We start from the raw sequence: 22,387 nt of genomic DNA, 5'->3' as shown, positions 1-22,387 counted from the left end.
CTCCCCCTACACGCAGCACCGGTGGGAGGGGGAGCACTGGGTAGGCAGAAATAGCTGAGGAAGTCCTGGAGAGTACTGCCCGGTAGGATAGATCCAGAGGGACTGCAAGAAGGGTCGCCGCGACTCAGGACAAGATTAGCAGCACAGCAGATGGACGTGACCCGGGCCCCTCACGCAACACCGGTGGGAGGGGACGTCCGGGCCAATGGGGAGCAGCGCGCTCGGGAAATCCCTGCGCCTTCTCACTCTCTTGTCATCAGGGACGCTGCGACTCGATGTACCCGGTGTGCAGTATTCAGCTTGTAGTCCTCCAGGCGGCCAGAGACTCCCACTTCAGGGCCAGGTAAGACCGCAGGGGCCAAAGGGAGAGCTGCACCACAGACCAGTGTCCGGTTAAGCTGCTAAGTTCAGCTCCGCTGCCGCAGGATGTTTGGAGGGGCAAAAGTGAGATGGGGTCCCATACGGCTGAGGTTCCCGGCGTTAGACACATCTCGTCTTTATATCTAGGCAGGTGGGGGCATTCTGCACCTAGAGCTGGTAGTGCTTACCGCATATACAGCCGTCAGGAGAGAGATGTTTGGGGCAGTAACAGCATTAAGTATGGACAGCGGGCAGAAAGTCGTCCTTTTTTTTTCTTTTTCCCAGCTTTCTGCCCGGGTATAGCAGTTTTTGATTAAGTCTCTGCTGGAGTTTAATGGGAGAGATTAAGTCCTTCTAAAGGCTGCTACGTGCAGCTTAGTGCAATGAAGTGGCACCAAAACGGATTCCGGTAGCGATAATTCTGGCTATGCAAGCCGCCCAGGGTCTAAGGGTTTAGGCACAGAGTTCCCGCCACTGAGCTTGCAGGAGAGGTGAGCCAGAACAGGTGTCTCACGTGACCATACACCTGAGCTCCTCCTCCGGAAACAGAGAATACCCTCAAGAGCTTTTTTAAGTTATATTTTATGCTATTGTAGTTCAATGCTATAATAGAACTTTCTGATTCTCTCCCTAAATCTACCTTAGAAGCAGCGTGTCCTGGTACAAGGAACCAGACAGATGTAAAATGCAAAATTAATCACATCTTTATTAAAAAAATAACAAATATTATAACGAGTCCAAAAGCCAAATGACAAGCCATGAGTCAAAGCTAGAGCAGATAGTCAGACAAGCTAGTTCAGAAACCAAAGCAAGTAGTCAGATGAGCCGGGGTCTGGAACATGAAGTTTAGAGAAGTCAGGAACTAGCCAGGGATCAGGAACCAGAAGGGACATCAAACAAGCCAGTTTATACACAGAGTAAGTAACATAGGGACTCACAGAGAGATCAGAGACAACGCAATTGCAAATAGAACTGACTCCGTTAAATAGGGAGTGATGACATCATCATTCTGAGACTGCAACCTGGTCATAAGAGGGAGCCTGGGAGTAGTGAGCAGCGTTACACACTCAGCTACAGGCAAGGAAAAAAGACAGGTAAGTCTAAAATGACATCCAAGATAAAAAGCAGCAAATAACTATTGAAGTCAGGGTGAAACCCTGACACAGAGTCCCCTGAACATCTTTCTACCTTTTATTAAGTCTGTTTATTGTAAAAAAGCGGTTTCTCCTCCAGCTTATGTTTAATTATGTTTATGCATTCAGATCATCCTGACACTGCTTCTATGGGTATTACTGCTCCTTCTGTTTATGCCTTACAGGAGAGCTCCACAGATTTGGTTCCTGTTGTAAAAATTCTCAACAAACCTCCAATTTCTGAAGGGTTGGCAGCTCTTATGCCTTACAAGTAAGCCTGCCTCTAATATTGAACTGTGGTAAACTGTCCCAAAAGTCGATGGGACCATTTCCACTATATTATCAAATTAGTGGAGGTATACAGATATCCTTAATCAGGACCAAACCCTGCCTGTAGGTGCCTGACACATTTTTCGCACTGAAGATTTGTCAATGGTTATATGGTTTCTTGTGTAATAATTGTGTTTTTGTTTCAGGCTAGTACGGGAATACCCAGCTTTTTTAAATAATGGACCTGGCAGTTACACGTGAGCTTAGCAGTTCGCCATCCCATTATTCTCCCAATAAGAGGCTTATGAGTCACTGGTAGACCATAGAAAGGGATCTTTTTGTATTCATGTAACACAGAGTAATGGGGATAATTACCTACTTTATACTGGACTGAGGTTTATAGTATTTAACCAGCAGCTATATTAGGATTTATTTGTATTTGACCATACCTGCCTATTTTTTTCTGTTTTATATCTAGTTAGTGATGTTTTATAAGTGTATGTTTGTACGTTTTAAAGTCTAAGTAAAAGCTAAGTTTTAATATTTTGTCCCTACAGTGGTGGGGTGAGACTTTGCTCATATCTAATGAATATATATTTTTAAAGAGTTCTATGGGGATGCTACTTTTTCTTTTCTTTTGATTTATTGTAGGGGGCAGGTTTTGCCTTTTTCATGAGGTTTAGTTTGGCCGTTCTAAACCCTTGGATTCTGAATATAGTTTCCCAGGGGAAGTTTCAGATCTGGAAACTATGGGAATGATTGTTCCAGTTCCTTTGCAAGAACAGGGTATGGTATTTTATTCTAATCTCTTCATTGTTCCATAGAAGGGAGCCACTTTCAAACCAGTTCTGGATCTGAATGCTTTAAAAATGCAAACTATTCAGACCATTCTGCCTTTTGTTCAGCAAGGTCAGTTTATGTTCTCAATAGATTTAAAGAATGCTTCCCTTCATGTTCAAATTCACAGGGAACATTTACCAAATTCTGAGGTTTGCTTTTCTAGACAAACCTTTTCAGTTTGTTACTCTACCATTTAGTCTGGCCACAGCTCCAATAATTTTCACAAAGGGTACTGGGTGCCCTATTGTCTGTAATCAGATCTCAGGGTATTGCAGTGTTTCCATACCTGGACGATATCTTGGTTCAAGCTCCATATTTCCTTTTGGCAGAATCTCACCAACAGACTGTTGTTGTTGCTTCAACAGCATGGTGGGAAGATCAACTTTCTTTGGTTCTTCAAGCAAGGGTTACTTTTCTTGGCTTTCAAAATGATTGTCTCCATGAGTCTTTCTCTAACAGATAAGAGAAGGCAAAAACTGTTGTCAGCCTGTCTGAACCTTCAGTCCCTCTCTTCTCCCTTTGTCATTCTATGTATTAGAGTACTGGGTCTCATTGTTGCAGCTTCAGATGCAATTCCATTTGCTTGATTTCACATTAGACCTCTCAGCTTTGAATGCTTAGTCGGTGGTGCAGGGATCATACTCAGCTATAACAAAAGATTTTTTTTGGACCACAGTCTCTGATTTTTGTGGCTGGATCATCAGGTGGCTTTTTTTGCTCATCCTACCTGGACTGTGATTACTTCAGCTTGGGGATCGGTTTGGTGGTCTCTGAGAACACATTGGTTTTGGGAGGCGAGGTTGCCAATAAATGTTTTAGAAATGTGCTATTTTCAAGGATCTTCAGACATGGTCTCTGTTGAAAAAAGGAATCTCATCTCTGCTTTCAATCTGAAAATGTCACAGCAGTGGCTTATGTCAGTCATCAGGGGGGAACTCACAGTTGCCTAGCCATGAAGGAAGTGTCTCAAATTCTTTCATGGGCAGAAACAAATTCACTTCTAGTCTAAGCAGTTCATATTCCAGGCGTGAACTGGGAATCATTAGTCTCTGCATCCTGGGGAATGGTCTCTTCACCAGGATGTGTTCAATCAGATTGTGAATCTTAGGGGTCTCCCAGAGATAGATCTGATGGCCTCTCCAATAGATAGATCTGATGGCTTCTCTTTAGACAACAAACTTTCCAGGACTATTTAGGGCGTCCAGGGGCCCTCAGGCAGAGTTTGTGGCTCTAGTAGCTCATTTGTCATTTCAGTTTGCTTCAGAGGGATTTTTAGGATAAAGCTAGATAAATTGACGTTAATCTTGAATACTCCAGCTTGGCCTCACAGGATCTGACATGCAAATCTAGTTCAGATGTCCTGTTGTCCTCCTTGGCCACTTCCTCTGCATCCAGACCTCTGTCTCAAGGTCAGTTTTTCCATATGGATCTAAAATGATGGCATGGAGTTTAAACAGTTCTTAAGCATAGGGTTTTTCAGATTCTGTGATTGGAACTCTAATCCAGGTCGTAAACCTGTGACTTTTAGGATTTTTCATGTCTAGAAAGCTTTTATTGCTTGGTGTATAGATCATTGCTTTTCCTGGCATTCTTGTAGAATTCCTATAATTTTGCTGTTCTTACTGGATGGTTTGGATAACGGCCTATCTGCCAGCTCTTTCTGCTCTTTCTGTTTCATAAGAATATTGCTGACAGCCATCTGAGGCTACAATTGATAACATTTTCAAAGCAGCTACTTGGTGGTCTTTACATACTTTTTACAAAATTCTACCATTTTGATGTTTTTGCTTCTTCTGAGGCAGCCTTTTCTAGGAAGGTCATTAAGGCAGTTGTCTCAGCTTGATTTGTTTTTTTTTTGCCTGATTGCTTAATTTTTAAGTGCATAAAAAAACAAAATGTATGCTTACCTGATAAATTAATTTCTTTCTTGACACGGTGAGTCCATGGAATCATCAATTACTCTCCTGGCCAGCAGGAGGAGGCAAAGAGCACCACAGCAAAGCTGTTAACTATTCCTTCCCTTCCCACAACCCCCAGTCATTCGACAGGAGAGAAAGGAAATAACACAAGGTGCAGAGGTGCCTGAGGTCTATACAAAAAAACTGTCTGTAAACAGGGAGGGCCGTGAACTCACCGTGTCAAGAAAGAAATGAAGTTGTCAGGTAAGCATACATTTTGTTTTCTTTCTTAAGACATGGTGTGTCCACGGAATTATCAATTAATGTTGGGAATCAATACCCAAGCTAGAGGACACAGATGATTATGGAGGGCAAGACAGGTAACCTAAACAGAAGGCACCACAGCTTGCAGAACCTTTCTCCCAAAAGAAACCTCAGTCAAGGCAAAGTATCAAATTTATAGAAAAAGTGTGCAATGAAGACCAAGTCACAGCCTTACACATCTGTCCTACAGAGGCCTAATTCTTGAAGGGCCAAGAAGAAGACACCACCCTAGTGAAATGAGCTGTAATTCCCTCAGGAGGCTGCTGTCCAGCAGTCACATAAGCCATACGATAATATTTCTTAACCATAGAGTAAGAGAAGTGGCAGTAGCTTTCTGGCATTTACGTATACCAGAAAAGCAAACAGACAATGCAGAAGACTGACGGAAATCCGTTGTAGCCTGCAGATAGAATTTTAAGAGCCTGCACAACAACTAAGTTGTGCAACAATGTTCCTTATGAGAAGAAGTATTAGGACAGAGAGGGAACAACAATTTCCTGATTAATCGTTCTGTCCTAAAGAACCATAGGAAGAAAACCAAACTAGGGAGAGAGAACTACCTTATCTGAATGAACTATGAGATAAGGAGAAACACACTGCAATGCTGAGAGCTCAGAAACCCTCAGAGCAGAAGAAGTAACCGTAAGAAACAAAACATTCCAAGATAAAAACTTAATTTCTCCAACATAGGTGTGTCCGGTCCACGGCGTCATCCTTACTTGTGGGATATTCTCTTCCCCAACAGGAAATGGCAAAGAGCCCAGCAAAGCTGGTCACATGATCCCTCCTAGGCTCCGCCTACCCCAGTCATTCTCTTTGCCGTTGTACAGGCAACATCTCCACGGAGATGGCTTAGAGTTTTTTAGTGTTTAACTGTAGTTTTTATTATTCAATCAAGAGTTTGTTATTTTAAAATAGTGCTGGTATGTACTATTTACTCTGAAACAGAAAAGAGATGAAGATTTCTGTTTGTATGAGGAAAATGATTTTAGCAACCGTTACTAAAATCCATGGCTGTTCCACACAGGACTGTTGAGAGGAATTAACTTCAGTTGGGGGAACAGTGAGCAGTCTTTTGCTGCTTGAGGTATGACACATTCTAACAAGACGATGTAATGCTGGAAGCTGTCATTTTCCCTATGGGATCCGGTAAGCCATTTTTATTCACACAGTAAATAAGGGCTTCACAAGGGCTTATTAAGACTGTAGACATTTTCTGGGCTAAATCGATCATATTTACACATATTTAGCCTTGAGGAATCATTTAATCTGGGTATTTTTTGTAAAATAATATCGGCAGGCACTGTTTTAGACACTTTATTCTATTGGGGCTTTCCCTAATCATAGTCAGAGCCTCATTTTCGCGCCGGTATGGCGCACTTGTTTTTGAGAACAGCATGACATGCAGCTGCATGTGTGTGGAGCTCTGATACATAGAAAAGTCTTTCTGAAGGCATTATTTGGTATCGTATTCCCCTTTGGGCTTGGTTGGGTCTCAGCAAAGCAGATTCCAGGGACTGTAAAGGGGTTAAATATAAAAACGGCTCCGGTTCCGTTATTTTAAGGGTTAAAGCTTCCAAATTTGGTGTGCAATACTTTTAAGGCTTTAAGACACTGTGGTGAAATTTTGGTGAATTTTGAACAATTCCTTCATACTTTTTCGCAATTGCAGTAATAAAGTGTGTTCAGTTTAAAATTTAAAGTGACAGTAACGGTTTTATTTTAAAACGTTTTTTGTGCTTTGTTATCAAGTTTATGCCTGTTTAACATGTCTGAACTACCAGATAGATTGTGTTCTGACTGTGGGGAAGCCAAGGTTCCTTCTCATTTAAATAGATGTGATTTATGTCATAATAAATTTAGTAAAAATGATGCCCAAGATGATTCCTCAAGTGAGGGGAGTAAGCATGGTACTGCATCATCCCCTCCTTCGTCTACACCAGTTTTGCCCATACAGGAGGCCCCTAGTACATCTAGCGCGCCAATACTCCTTACTATGCAACAATCAACGGCTGTAATGGATAATTCTATCAAAAACATTTTAGCCAATATGCCCACTTATCAGCGAAAGCGCGACTGCTCTGTTTTAGAAAATACTGAAGAGCATGAGGCCGCTGATGATATTGTCTCTGAAGGGCCCCTACACCAGTCTGAGGGGGCCAGGGAGGTTTTGTCTGAGGGAGAAATTTCAGATTCAGGAAAAATTTCTCAACAAGCTGAACCTGATGTGATTACTTTTAAATTTAAGTTGGAACATCTCCGCGCTCTGCTTAAGGAGGTGTTATCCAATTTGGATGATTGTGATTATCTGGTCATTCCAGAAACACTATGTAAAATGGACAAGTTCCTAGAGGCCCCGGGGCCCCCCGAAGCTTTTCCTATACTCAAGCGGGTGGCGTACATTGTTAATAAAGAATGGGACAGGCCCGGTGTACCTTTCGTACCTCCCCCCATATTTAAAAAATTGTTTCCTATAGTCGACCCCAGAAAGGACTTATGGCAGACAGTCCCCAAGGTCGAGGGGGCGGTTTCTACTCTAAACAAGCGCACCACTATACCCATAGAAGATAGTTGTGCTTTCCAAGATCCTATGGATAAAAAATTAGAAGGTTTGCTAAAAAAGATGTTTGTTCAGCAAGGTTACCTTCTACAACCAATTGCATGCATTGTCCCTGTCACTACAGCCGCGTGTTTCTGGTGCGATGAGCTAGAAAAGGCGATTATTAGTAATTCTTCTTCTTATGAGGAGATTATGGACAGAATTCGTGCTCTTAAATTGGCTAATTCTTTCACCCTAGACGCCACCTTGCAATTGGCTAGGTTAGCGGCGAAAGATTCTGGGTTTGCTATTGTGGCGCGCAGAGCGCTTTGGTTAAAATCTTGGTCAGCGGATGCGTCTTCCAAGAACAAATTGTTTGACATTCCTTTCAAGGGGAAAACACTGTTTGGCCCTGACTTGAAAGAGTTTATCTCTGATATCACTGGGGGCAAGGGCCACGCCCTTCCTCAGAATAGGTCTTTCAAGGCCAAAAATAAACCTAATTTTCGTCCCTTTCGCAGAAACGGACCAGCCCCAAGTGCTACGTCCTCTAAGCAGGAGGGTAATACTTCTCAAGCCAATCCAGCCTGGAGACCAAGGCAAGGCTGGAACAAAGGAAAGCAGGCCAAGAAACCTGCCACTGCTCCCAAGACAGCATGAGATGCGGGCCCCCGATCCGGGACCGGATTTGGTGGGGGGCAGACTCTCTCTCTTCACTCAGGCTTGGGCAAGAGATGTTCTGGATCCTTGGGCGCTAGAAATAGTCTTCCAAGGTTATCTTCTGGAAGTGATTCATCCTGTTCCATTAAAAGAACGAGGGATGGGGTTCTACTCCAATCTGTTCGTAGTTCCCAAAAAAGAGGGAACGTTCAGACCAATCTTAGATCTCAAGATCCTAAACAAGTTTCTCAAGGTTCCATCGTCCAAAATGGAAACCATTCGAACAATCCTTCCATCCAGGAAGGTCAATTCTTGACCACGGTGGATTTAAAGGATGCGTATCTACATATTCCTGTCCACAAGGAACATCATCGGTTCCTAAGGTTCGCATTCCTGGACAAGCATTACCAGTTCGTGGCGCTTCCTTTCGGATTAGCCACTGTTCCAAGGATTTTCACAAAGGTACTAGGGTCCCTTCTGGCGGTGCTAAGACCAAGGGGCATTGCTGTAGTACCTTACTTGGACGACATTCTGATTCAAGCGTCGTCCCTTCCTCAAGCAAAGGCTCACACGGACATAGTCCTGGCCTTTCTCAGATCTCACGGATGGTAAGTGAACGTGGAAAAGAGTTCTCTATCTCCGTCGACAAGAGTTCCCTTCTTGGGAACAATAATAGACTCCTTAGAAATGAGGATTTTTCTGACAGAGACCAGAAAAACAAAACTTCTAAACTCTTGTCGGATACTTCCTTCCGTTCCTCTTCCTTCCATAGCACAGTGCATGGAAGTGATAGGTTTGATGGTAGCGGCAATGGACATAGTTCCTTTTGCGCGCATTCATCTAAGACCATTTCAATTGTGTATGCTCAGTCAGTGGAATGGGGACTATACAGACTTGTCTCCGAAGATACAAGTAAATCAGAGGACCAGAGACTCACTCCGTTGGTGGCTGTCCCTGGACAACCTGTCGCTAGGGGTGACCTCCCGCAGACCAGAGTGGGTCATTGTCACGACCGACGCCAGTCTGATGGGCTGGGGCGCGGTCTGGGGATCCCTGAAAGCTCAGGGTCTTCGGTCTCGGGAAGAATCTCTTCTACCGATAAATATTCTGGAACTGAGAGCGATATTCAATGCTCTCAAGGCTTGGCCTCAGCTAGCGAGGGCCAAGTTCATACGGTTTCAATTAGACAACATGACGACTGTTGCGTACATCAACCATCAGGGGGGAACAAGGAGTTCCCTGGCGATGGAAGAAGTGACCAAAATCATTCAATGGGCGGAGACTCGCTCCTGCCACCTGTCTGCAATCCACATCCCAGGAGTGGAAACTTGGGAAGCGGATTTTCTGATTCGTCAGACATTGCATCCGGGGGTGTGGGAACTCCATCCGGAAATCTTTGCCCAAATCACTCAACTGTGGGGCATTCCAGACATGGATCTGATGGCCTCTCGTCAGAACTTCAAGGTTCCTTGCTACGGGTCCAGATCCAGGGATCCCAAGGCGACTCTAGTAGATGCACTAGTAGCACCTTGGACCTTCAACCTAGCTTATGTATTCCCGCCGTTTCCTCTCATCCCCAGGCTGGTAGCCAGGATCAATCAGGAGAGGGCGTAGGTGATCTTGATAGCTCCTGCGTAACCACGCAGGACTTGGTAGGCAGATCTGGTGAATATGTCATCGGCTTCACCATGGAAGCTACCTTTGAGACGAGACCTTCTTGTTCAAGGTCCGTTCGAACATCCGAATCTGGTCCTACTCCAGCTGACTGCTTGGAGATTGAACGCTTGATCTTATCAAAGCGTGGGTTCTCAGATTCTGTTATTGATACTCTTGTTCAGGCCAGAAAGCCTGTAACTAGAAAAATTTACCACAAAATATGGAAAAAATATATCTGTTGGTGTGAATCTAAAGGATTCCCTTGGGACAAGGTAAAGATTCCTAGGATTCTATCCTTTCTTCAAGAAGGATTGGAGAAAGGATTATCTGCAAGTTCCTTGAAGGGACAGATTTCTGCCTTGTCTGTGTTACTTCACAAAGAGCTGGCAGCTGTGCCAGATGTTCAAGCCTTTGTTCAGGCTCTGGTTAGAATCAAGCCTGTTTACAAACCTTTGACTCCTCCTTGGAGTCTCAACTTAGTTCTTTCAGTTCTTCAGGGGGTTCCGTTTGAACCCTTACATTCCGTTGATATTAAGTTATTATCTTGGAAAATTTTGTTTTTGGCTGCAATTTCTTCCGCTAGAAGAGTTTCAGAATTATCTGCTCTGCAGTGTTCTCCTCCTTATCTGGTGTTCCATGCAGATAAGGTGGTTTTACGTACTAAACCTGGTTTTCTTCCAAAAGTTGTTTCTAACAAAAACATTAACCAGGAGATAGTCGTGCCTTCTTTGTGTCCGAAACCAGTTTCGAAGAAGGAACGTTTGTTGTTCGCGCTCTAAAATTCTATTTAGATGCTACAAAGGATTTTAGACAAACATCTTCCTTGTTTGTTGTTTATTCTGGTAACAGGAGAGGTCAAAAAGCAACTTCTACCTCTCTCTCTTTTTGGATTAAAAGCATCATCAGATTGGCTTACGAGACTGCCGGACGGCAGCCTCCTGAAAGAATCACAGCTCATTCCACTAGGGCTGTGGCTTCCACATGGGCCTTCAAGAACGAGGCTTCTGTTGATCAGATATGTAGGGCAGCGACTTGGTCTTCACTGCACACTTTTACCAAATTTTACAAGTTTGATACTTTTGCTTCTTCTGAGGCTATTTTTTGGGAGAAAGGTTTTGCAAGCCGTGGTGCCTTCCATTTAGGTGACCTGATTTGCTCCCTCCCTTCATCCGTGTCCTAAAGCTTTGGTATTGGTTCCCACAAGTAAGGATGACGCCGTGGACCGGACACACCTATGTTGGAGAAAACAGAATTTATGTTTACCTGATAAATTACTTTCTCCAACGGTGTGTCCGGTCCACGGCCCGCCCTGGTTTTTTAATCAGGTCTGATAATTTATTTTCTTTAACTACAGTCACCACGGTATCATATGGTTTCTCCTATGCAAATATTCCTCCTTAACGTCGGTCGAATGACTGGGGTAGGCGGAGCCTAGGAGGGATCATGTGACCAGCTTTGCTGGGCTCTTTGCCATTTCCTGTTGGGGAAGAGAATATCCCACAAGTAAGGATGACGCCGTGGACCGGACACACCGTTGGAGAAAGTAATTTATCAGGTAAACATAAATTCTGTTATCTATGGAATGTATAGGCTCAAAAGAAGCCTATAGCAAAACTTTAAAAATAAAGTTTAGACTTGAAATGGAAACGCTGATATAAACACAGGCCTGATTCTATCCAGGGCCTGACAAAGAGATAGCACATCCGCCAGACGCTTGTTTTCAGGGGAATACGTGCACGCAGTACCCCACTACCATAATTTGTGCAGTTGAGTTTCCTTCATGTGGGGAAATCACAGAGGTCAGCGTGCTCGGTTTGCAATGAACCAGCCTCGTCCTCAGCAAAGGATGATGTCCAATGAAACAACCATCAGACCGCTTACTTCATACATTAAGCCACTGAAAGGTCAAAAAATATATAATCCACTAAAATATTACCCTTGTAGCTGGAACAAGGGAACTCATTTTTAGATTCACTTCCATCCGAGGAAATAAAAAAAGACAACAAGATCTCTGCATGTGAGGAAACCTCACAAAACTGAAGTGTTTGACAGAAAGCAAAAGTCAGGAACTGACAACACACGTCCTCCGGGTCTATGGTCACCATGAACTGATCATCTTGGACCTAAGGAAGAATGGAACTACTGATTTCCAATTGAAGGACAGTACCCTGAGAAAACTAAGATCTATTGAGGATGAAAACTCCCCACTTGCTCAGGAATCATAAACAGGAAAGAATAGAATTCTAAACCCTGTTCACATATAGGAACTGGTACTATCACTTACAGGGAAGAGAGGTCCCAGACGCACTTCAATAATATCTCACCGTTATCTGACCTGCAGATTAAAAAAAAGAGAGGAGGAACCTGCCTCTGGAAGGCATAAAAGAAATCTATGCAGAAAACCTGGAATACTATGTCCTCAGCCTATCTGAGACATCTCGTATCCAACAGAGGGATTCAGCCCCCCACCTGAACCTTGATCCCAAATTGGGGACAACTCCTTTAGGACTATGAATCCTTTTCCTGACCTATCAGAAACAAATCCTGACCAATCCGCCCCAAACAAAGTCTTACCCTTGTAAGGAAGAACAACAGAAGCTAGGGCTCTGAGGAAAAACCAACTGAACCTGATAATGGACATCCAGTGCCAGCAGCTGGACCTGAACCAACAACCTTTGAGTTGCAAAGCCACAAAAACTAACCACTAGGCTACATGGGCTGCTTGTTCTAGCATAGTGAAACTAGATATATTGGCTCTAGCATGGTAATCCTCAGAAATAAAGGAATTGGTTAGCTTAAGAACCTAATTCTTAAAGGAGTCGCTCCCAAATGGATCAACCAAGGCGTTGCACCAATAAGATGCCGCACTTGCCCAGTAAGCCTTCAGCTTGGACAAATGATCCTGAAAAGAAAAACTACCCTCTCTAGGAAGCGTAGTTCTCTCGGTCAGAGTAGGCAATTCCTACTACTGAAGGCACCGTGCGTCATGGTATTACATGGAGACAGCGACAGGAACACCCTTTTAAAGACAGAAACCGGGAAGACCAATGGTAGGAAAAACTTCCACAGAAGAATCCTAGCATGTATAAAGCTTTCTAGATTCGTTAGGAATTATCAACAACAGACGTATCGGAATCCCTGCAAAGTAGCCAAAACCTCCTCAACCATACACAAAGGTGTTCAGTCTTAAAGATACCACTTCAGCATCAGATAAAGGAATTATACTGTCTAACTCTGAGACTTCACTCTCAGAGGCTACTGACGTATCCACCTCATAGGCCCTATGAGGGAGAGAAAACTGAGTAGCAGCAGGCGAAACAGAAACTATTCTATCTGAATATCTAATTTTCCTCTTGCTATTCCTCTGAAAGGAAGGAAAAACAGATAGCTACAAATACCACAGCGAGTATCTGAGCTGTAAAATCTGCAGGCAAATACACTCCTCCAGGAGATTGAGAGGAACCTCAGGGCACGGTATGTGATGGCAGTAAAGCTGGGGATGAAAGAGAAGAAAACTGTGGCATTGTCTAAACAGCTTCTTCCTGGGAAACATCAGGCTCATAGGGCAAATAATTTATATACTCTAGCAATCTAGTTATACACTAAAACACAATTGCATAGAGAATAATGTTCTTAGATTTTATCATTTAATAATTGACATACAAGAAAGTAGTCTTACAAAATTTACACAGAACATTTACGATTGAGAATTTCTTCCCCAAAGCATGATAAAATGTTATTCCCTTCAAGAGAAGAAATTTAAATGACTACTGTCCCTTTAAGAGTAGTCTTCATGGTGTATGGGACTGATATCTACAGACACCCAAGAATTCAATCTATGAGCAATTGCTGTCTAGTGCAAGCTACCACTCAGAACCATCAAGATAAATGCTAGCAAAAAACCTGCGCCCCCATTTGAAAAAGGAAGCATGGGTGTTATACTTTGATTAAATACTGCCTAATTAAGGGCTAATAAATCTTATAAGTCTTGCAACGAAATGTGACAAAGGAAATACCCTGCATCTACAAGCGACATGGATCACGCTCCTAACATGAGTGCTCAATCAGCTAAAGATGGCGCAGCTACACTACTCAGAAAGAAGGAGGCGGGACCATCACCACAAGCCGAGATTTTTTTGTACTCAGTTCCCGAAATCAACAGCATACTCCAAGAGACACGGAGGTCTCTGTCACAGCAGGGCACAAGAAAATAAACGGAACTCCGAATTTTTAGAAGGGAACAGAGACTTTTATTAAAATAGAATTAACAAAAGAGCGGTATAGCTCTTTAGACAGATATAGGAATGGCGCCCTCATTAAACCTCACGCTCTCCTAATGGCCACAAAGCAGGACCTGAAACTGAGTAAAAACAAAGCAGGACCTGAAACTGAGTAAAAACTGAGTAAAAACGTTAAAAGGTCAAACCACTATCTGAAACACAGAGCCTCTGTTATTTAATGTTCACTCAATACATAAAGTACACTTAGTACAAGTAATCTGAGCCACAAAAGGAGGATTAACTCCTTCCTCTCCATAGTCACATATATATCAGTGCCTGCCCCTGCCAGAAAAAAAACCTTCTCTATGAAGGAATTTATGTTCCATATTAAGTGCAGCATCAGCCTAGAGTCCTTAACCTCTGCAGTGCCAGCCTCCTAGCCCCAGAAGACAAAAAGGCACTTACCTGCACATCCAGCTGTCCGGCAGGAAGACAGTTCACCAGGTATGAGAGGATGCCGCTCCTCACAGAGACTTGTGGAAAATAGAAAGATCAAAGTAAACCTACTCAGGCTTTCTATACCAGGACATCAACGCAGCGAGGCCGACCCCACAAGTTCCTAACTGCTTTAAAGCCACCACTGCCCTGCTGAAGAGACTAACGTGGAGTACGGCTAGACCCAGATAGTGATGGAAGATTAGCACAATCCTGCCCTGGCTTCAAAACAAAAAAATCTTGACAGAAGAATCTTTAGCAGACACCTAATTACTTCACCTCCTCCTTGCATTAGAGGCAAAGAAAATGACTGGGGGTTGTGGGAAGGGAAGTGATACTTAACAGCTTTGCTGTGGTGCTCTTTGCCGGAGTGATATTCCCAACAGTAATTGATGATTCCGTGGACTCACTGTGTCTTAAGAAAGAAAAAACATTTTTCTGGGGTTTTGGATTTAGTTTTTCAGCGAAAAAAAGATGTTTCTAAATACCAGCCTTTGTCACATTACTCTTGGACTCCGCAGCTTGGGTATTAGTTCCAGGAGTAATGGATTGTGCACTTTCACCACCATGATATGATTATATAACCTTGTGGTATGTGTTGTGTATAATTTAGCAAAGCTTTTTTTTTTTTTTTTTTTTTTTTTTTATTTGAAAATATTTTGTCTCAATTTATGCTGTTTATTGATTTACTTAAATCATTTAATTTTGTTTTCTTAAAATTAAGTCTTGGTTGAACCCTTGTAACACTGCTTACGGAAAGTGGTTTCAAACCTGGCCATGTTATCATTGTCACTTAAATGTTGTTTGACTTTTATTTTAGATTTTTCTGTATTTGATAGCACAAAATCCATTTTATCTGTATTTCTAGTTGTCACTATAATTATCTCCTGTATAATATAAATTTCTTCCCTTATTGCATAATTCTCTAAATTAACTTCCCAGTCGTGCATCATCCCACCAGTTTTCAGTTTTCAGTTATGCTGTTAATAAGATATTCAACTCTGCTGTCAAGAGCTCCAGTTCCCCCATTTTATCTGTTTCTTTCATTTGCTTTCACACTACTTGGTGATCTTCCCACCAAATTTTATAATTCAATGTTGTACCCTTCAATCACCCAAGTTTTGTGGTAAACCAGATGTATTGTGTTCAGACTAATCTGTCAGTTCTATTATGTTTGGACTTACCCTCCTCCCACACCTAATTTTAATGATTCTCTAAATGTGCTACCATCATCTCCCCAACACACCTGCACCTATGTCATTTTAGGTGCAGTCCACCTTTAGTGTATAAATTGAATCCAACTGAAAACTCAGCTCAGCTCTCTACAGGTCAATACCTCAATTTTGCCACCACATTTTTAAGCAAGAATGAACTGTCCTTAGCGTCTTCTACCTTATTTGGTTAGCATATGGCACTTATAGTATATCAGATACTATCCCGGAGGTCCTTGCTTTAAGCTTGCTTCCTAATTTCCTAAAGTTGGTTAAAAGTAGACGGAGTGTCCTAAAAAAAATTTCATTAGTGCCAATATGCACCATGACTGCAAGATCTTAACCAGAATCCCTCTTACAGTTTATCAGTAACTCTCACCAATATACTTAACACGAGCCCCTGGAAGACAACAAACTGTTCAATTTAAGAGATCTGGATTTCAAATTACCATATCTTCCTTCCTTTATAATAGTATCCTCTATTATTTACCCCCCTCTGACATTACCACCCCTGAACCAATATCCCCAACATCTTCACTCAGTCTGGTAAATCTATTGGGGTATTTCAGCTCAGAATTGGCCTTTCTCTTCTGCTTACTCCTAGTTCCTCTTCTAACTGTGACCCAGCTACTTCCCTGACTATCCCCCTCTGAATCAATTCCATCCCCACTGCTAGAACCTTGAACAACCTGTTCAGTCTTATCCATTTCCCTTTCAAATGTTTGATTATCACTCAGTGCTGCAATTTGTTCTGTCAGATCTCTTATACAATCTTCTGAAGATACATTATGCTCACACTTGCTACAGAGAAACACACTCCGTGAAGTTGCTGCTCCAGTGATGCAAACATTTGGCAAGCTGTACACTGAATGAGAATCTCATACTCACTTGTAAAATGTTTAGATTTACTTTTGCTCATTCAAACCCCTTATTTGCTTCTTTAGTGCATAAACTCCACTTAAAACAGTGAAACCCACTTGGCACTCCCTGAGGCATGCAGAAATAGTGCACTAACCACTGTCTGCAAAACCTGCATTACTCCCTTTTCTTGGAAACGCTACTGGCGCAAGGGGGTAAACACTAAATTTGTAGGTAAATTGTTCAAAACAAAGCTTTATCTGAGAAGAATGTGCAGATAGTTTTCTTCTATTGTATTAGTTTTTTTACGTTTTGAAAAGTAAGGTGCCGCCATGTTGTAACGTAGGCTTAAAGGGACACTGAACTCAAAAATGTTCTTTCGTGAATCATATAGAGCATGCAATTTTAAGCAACTCTCTAATTTACTCCTATTAAGAAGTTTTCTTTGTGCTTTTGCTATCTTTATTTGAAAAAGAAGGCATCTAAGCTAAGGAGCCAGCCAAATTTTAGTTCAGTACTTGGACAGCACTTGTTTATTGGTGGGTGAATGTATCCACCAATCACCAAAAACAACCCAGGTTGTTCACCAAAAATGGGCCGGCATCTAAACTTACATTCTTGCTTTTCAAATAAAGATACCAAGAGAATGAATAAAATGTAATAATAGGAGTAAATAGGAAAGTTGCTTAAAATGTCATGCACTATCTGAATCACAAAAGAAAAAAATTGGGTTCAGTGTCCCTTTAAGCCTGTTATCTTCTCTAAGGCTAGTTAGGGATGCTTATAAATAAGCAACTAGAATAACAATCAGTGTAATGTCTCTAATTTTTTATTTTCCGTTTATAAACTGATAAGCTGATTAAGACATTTGTTTTATTACTTTTTTGTTTTAACAGATGCTTTGGAATGTTGCTTAGTCCAGGAAGGAATGTGAAGAACAGTGATATGCATCTGTTAGATATGGTAATGATCCATATTCCATTTCTTTCTTTATCAATCATCTGAATTGTTTCCATTTGATGTATTGCAAAGTCATAAATAATTGTAATTTTTTTATTGGTGACACTAATGCCTGATGGCTGCTATTAGATCCTATTTGTACACAAAATAGAATTTCTGGTCAGTAATGCATGTTAATGCATGTGATCTGAAAGTATTTATTTGTCTTAAGATTTGTTTTGTTTATTTTAATACATCTTTAACCAAAGTGAATAACCTAAATATTGACATTCTAGGCTAAGACATTGAAAACCTTTTAGGTTTGTTTCTTGAGGGTCAACAAATTAATTTAAATAGCCTTGTTCAATGTAACTCCTTGGGGCCACAATGAGATCTTCATTTTCTCCAAACCGTTGGATGTGTGAACCAGGCATTATTGTTCTATAAGTAACAGACTGATAGTGGTGTAAAAGTCAGGTCTTTGATGCACCTATAATGTACAGTAAATCCCTCCAATGCACACAGCAATTTCAGGCAAATAGTAGCACTTGTGAAAACAAAACAATGGGATATTAAAGGGATACTAAACCAAATTGTTTTCTTTCATCATTCAGATAAATCATGCAACTTTCTAATTTACTCCTATTATCAAATTTTCTTCGTTCTCTTGCTATCTTTTAAAAAGCAGGAATGTAAAACTTAGGAGCTGGCCCATTTTATTTTCAGCAGCCTGGATAGTGCTTGCTTATTGGTGACTACATTTACCCAACCAATAAGCAAGTGTAACACAGGTCCTGAACCAAAAATGGGCCAGCACCTAGGCCCCAATTTATCAAAGGTCTTGCGGACCTGATCCGACACTGCGGATCAGGTCCGCAAGACCTCGCTAAATGCGGAGAGCAATACGCATTTAACATTGCACCAGCAGCTCACAAGAGCTGCTGGTGCAACGCCGCCCCCTGCTGACTCGCGGCCAATCGGCCGCCAGCAGGGAGCTGTCAATCAACCCGATCGTATTCGATCGGGTTGATGTCTGGCGATTCCTGTCCGCCTGTTCAGAGCAGGCGGACAGCTTTAGACCGCTGCTTCATAAGTTGTGTTTCTGGCGAGTCTGAAGACTCGCCAGAAACACGGCCCTTCAAGCTCCATACGGAGCTTGATAAATGGGCCTGCTAAGCTTTACATTCCTGCTTTTTAAATCAAGATAGCAAGAGAACGAAGAAAAATTGATAATATGAGTAAATTGGAAAGTTATTTCAAATTGCATTATCTGTCTGAATCATGAAGGAATTTTTTTTGGATTTAGTATCAATTTAAATATTTCTCAAAATTCCTAGCAGGAAAAATATTAGTTGTGGGCCTTACTGACATTATAGTTAATAAGGCTACAGTTTAGATTTTACAGATATTATTTTATGTATGTTGCCAATTTTTTTAAATTACTGTGTTTTGTTGTTGTTTAAATAGGAATCCATGGGGAAAAGTAGTGATGGAAAAGCTTATGTGATCACAGGAATCTGGAACCCTAATGCACCAGCCTTTCAAGCCCTCAATGAAGAAACACCCAAAGGTTCAGTTTTATATGACGTTTGAAATACTGTGATGAACGGCTGTAGTGTCATCTAATGTCCACACCCCTGACACTTCTCTTTGATTTCAGACATTGATTAATTTGAATGCAGTCTGTTTAATTAGCTTATCTATATAGTCCGGTAATTGTTGTTTTGATAGTCAACATTTAAAATATTGACTGTGATTTTTATGAAACAATGCAGAATTTTAAGGGACTTGAAAACACAATTTTTTCTTTCAAGATTCAGACAGAGCATTGATCTTTTTTAACAATTTCCCAATTTACTTTTATTATTAGTTTTGTTTCATTCTTAGTATCCTTTCAAGCAGCAGCAATGAACAACTGGGAGTTAGCTGAACACATCGGTAAGCCAATAACGAGGCATATATGTGCCAGGATATTAAGTAGGAGGGATATTAAGTTCTAGTGTGTTGGTGTGTCCTGCCTCTACCTATAGGTTATGACTCTGAGGGGATTATTCCCACACTTGATGACTCGTGGACTCACCATCTGATGAAAGAAAATTAGATGGAACATTTGACTAAAGCCATTTAAGGGATGTATTTAAAGTCTTTAAAGGACAGGAAGCCCAAACATGCTTAACTTAGTTTGAGGACTTAATATACACCCTACATCTTATACTAGCAGTTTATCACTTTTAGGCACTTTTTAAAAACTTTGGTTTTTAAGGTTTCTATTTCTTTAAGTTTAACGTGGTCAGCTTAATGCACTCAGAAGTTTCTTCTGAGCGCTACACTATGTTTTATTTCACCTGTTCTAAAATTCTGCTTATTGTTTCCTGGTTCTTCGCTTTAGTGTACACCAGTAGCGTATGTACACTAAGGGATAACATTTTTCTTGTTCCTGTGTTAATGTAACATTCTCAGCATGTAGAAAGGCTCTCAGAACCGGTTGAGGTAGTAAGCCACTCTGATAGGATGAGACAATGTGACAACTATGGCCCATGTCAACCATCACGGAGGAACTCAGTAGTTCTTTAGTAATGAGGGAAATGTCCTGCATCATCGGCTTGGCAGAAAACCATCATTACATGTGAACAATTGGGAGGCAGTCTTTCTCAATCGCCAGTCTCGGTTTTTGACCAAATTTGACCAAATTTGGAGACAAAGAGGTCTTCCAGCGAGATGTCTCATGGCCTCTCACTTGAATCATAAACTGCTCTGTATCCTTTGGGAGTCTGATAGATACCCTAGTTGTTCTCTCGAACATAGTGTTTCCAGACACAGAACACTATCTCATCACAAGTGCATAGACTGCTTCAAGATTACCCTAATACCTGCATCTGTTAGATATAACAGATATTCGTTTACGCCAGAGAGAAACCCATTGGATTCAGAAATTCAAATCCTTGTTTCCCTCTCGACTAAACACAATAATAGATACTGCTGCCTTCTTATAGACAGTTGTGGATATTTTAGGAGGTGATGAGGAGTGAGCATCATGTGTTATTGTATTTTTCTGACTGGTTTCCCATGTATTAATTTATATCAGTACACTAGATATATTTATTTTAACTTTATTTTTTAGGTTTGTTGCTTGTAGACTTTTAGGGTTTTTCACACATCCACTAGTAACATTTCTTTTCAAGTATTTACATGCTATCACCATTATAGTCTTATTACCCATATCTCATCTCTTTGAAGCTATTTTGGCTTTATGATTAATCATTTATTTAATCTAGTAATTATCCTACCACTTCTAGATTAGACACGTACATCACATCTTGCACTTGATTATCATGTTAGTGATAGATATCATTGGCACTATTTTTTATTATCGTTTATTTACTTATGGTCACATATAATTGACTTTTTTTTTTTTTTTTTGCTGGGAAGCATCTAACTATATGTTCCCATTAAGTGATGCGCTCTCTGTAGATTCATTGTATACTAATTAGCAATCCCCCTTATTACACTTGGGATTTATACTAACATATTCCTTAGGGGATTCACGTATTAGAATGACATGTCTGTAGAAGCACACATTCTTATACACTATAGCGGTTAATATATAACATCTATTTATATATAATAATGTTTGATAAGTGTTTGTATAAGCACACATTTTGATATACTAAAGCAGTTAATTTATAACATTTATTTGTTCACAAAAATGCTTTACACAGGTATGTGGAGCAATAGGGATATACACTCACAGATTGTAACTATGTATTTTTATGCTGTAGCAATCATTGTGAATAGACATTCACTATCACGGATGGCTTTGCTTTCCTAGGCAAGCATTTTCAGTTTGTGGCTCTTCCTTTTGGTATTGCAACAGCTCCCAGGGTGTTTTCAAAGGTTCTGGGTGCGTTGCTGGCAGTTCTCAGATAGTAGGGGGTTGCGGTAGCTCCATATCTGGACGAAATTCTAGTTCAGGTGCCATCTTTTCAACTAGCAAACTTCCACACAGAGTTGCTGTTGTCTTTTCTGCGCTCCCACGGTTGGAAGGTGAATTTAGGAAAAAATTCCTTGATTCCGGCTACAAGAGTTGTATTCTTGGGAACCATTATAGATTCTCTGGAAATGAAGATCTTTTTGACAAAAGCAAGGAAATAAAAAATGTTCAATTCATGTCTGGCCCTTCAGTCCTCCCCTCGACCATCAGTGGCCCAGTGTATGGAAGTTATTGGTCTAATGGTCTCAGTTATGGACATCATTCCGTTTGCTCTGTTCCATCTCAGACCTCTGCAGTTATGCATGCTGAGACAGTGGAACAGAGATTATACGGATCTGTCTCCAAAGATTGTTCTAGATCAGGCTGCAAGAGATTCTCTTCCGTGGTGGTTGTCTCAGGATCTTCTCTCCCAGGGAACCTGTTTTCGCAGGCCTTCCTGGGTAGTTGTGACCATGGATGCCAGTCTGCTGGGTTGGGGAGCTGTCTGGGGTTCGTTGAAGGCTCAGGGTCTGTGGAGGAATCGGTTCTTCCTATAAATGTCTTAGAGCTGAGGGCAATCTTCAATGCTCTTCTGGCCTGGCCTCAGTTGGTTTCAATCCAGTTTATCAGATTTCAGTCGGACAATATAACGTCCGTGGCTTACATCAATCATCAGGGAAGAACTCGGGTTTCCTTGGCGATGAAGGAAGTAGCCAGGATTATTCAGTGGGCGGAGGCTCACAATTGTTGTCTGTCTGTGATCCACATTCCAGGGGTAGACAATTGGGAAGTGGATTTTCTGAGCAGACAGTCTTTTCATCCGGGGGAGAGGGAACTTCATCCGGAGGTGTTTTACAGTTTGATTCTCAAGTGGGGTCAACTGGAGTTGGATCTTATGGTATCTCCACACAATGCCAAGCTTCCGAAGTATGGGTCAAGGGATCCTCAAGCGGTTATAATAGAAGCTCTAGCAGTTTCTTGGAAGTTCAGTCTGGCATACGTGTTTCCTCCGTT

The 22,387-nt window shown here is 41.5% G+C and overlaps 1 protein-coding gene across 1 annotated transcript in view; it reads left to right on the top strand.

The window, feature by feature from the left end:
- RABGAP1L (RAB GTPase activating protein 1 like) overlaps positions 1 to 22,387 on the top strand; it is a 1,244,335-nt gene that overhangs the window by 299,334 nt on the left and 922,614 nt on the right. The window contains exons 8-9 of the mRNA XM_053693261.1: positions 17,361 to 17,427; positions 18,871 to 18,973. Of these exons, the coding sequence (XP_053549236.1) occupies positions 17,361 to 17,427; positions 18,871 to 18,973 (170 nt within the window). The remainder of the gene's footprint in view (positions 1 to 17,360; positions 17,428 to 18,870; positions 18,974 to 22,387) is intronic.

This window comes from Bombina bombina, chromosome 10, assembly GCF_027579735.1.
Source record: "Bombina bombina isolate aBomBom1 chromosome 10, aBomBom1.pri, whole genome shotgun sequence".
NCBI classification, from domain to species: Eukaryota; Metazoa; Chordata; class Amphibia; order Anura; family Bombinatoridae; genus Bombina; species Bombina bombina.
Note: the sequence above shows the minus strand (reverse complement) of the source record. Positions and strands in the feature narration are given on the sequence as shown.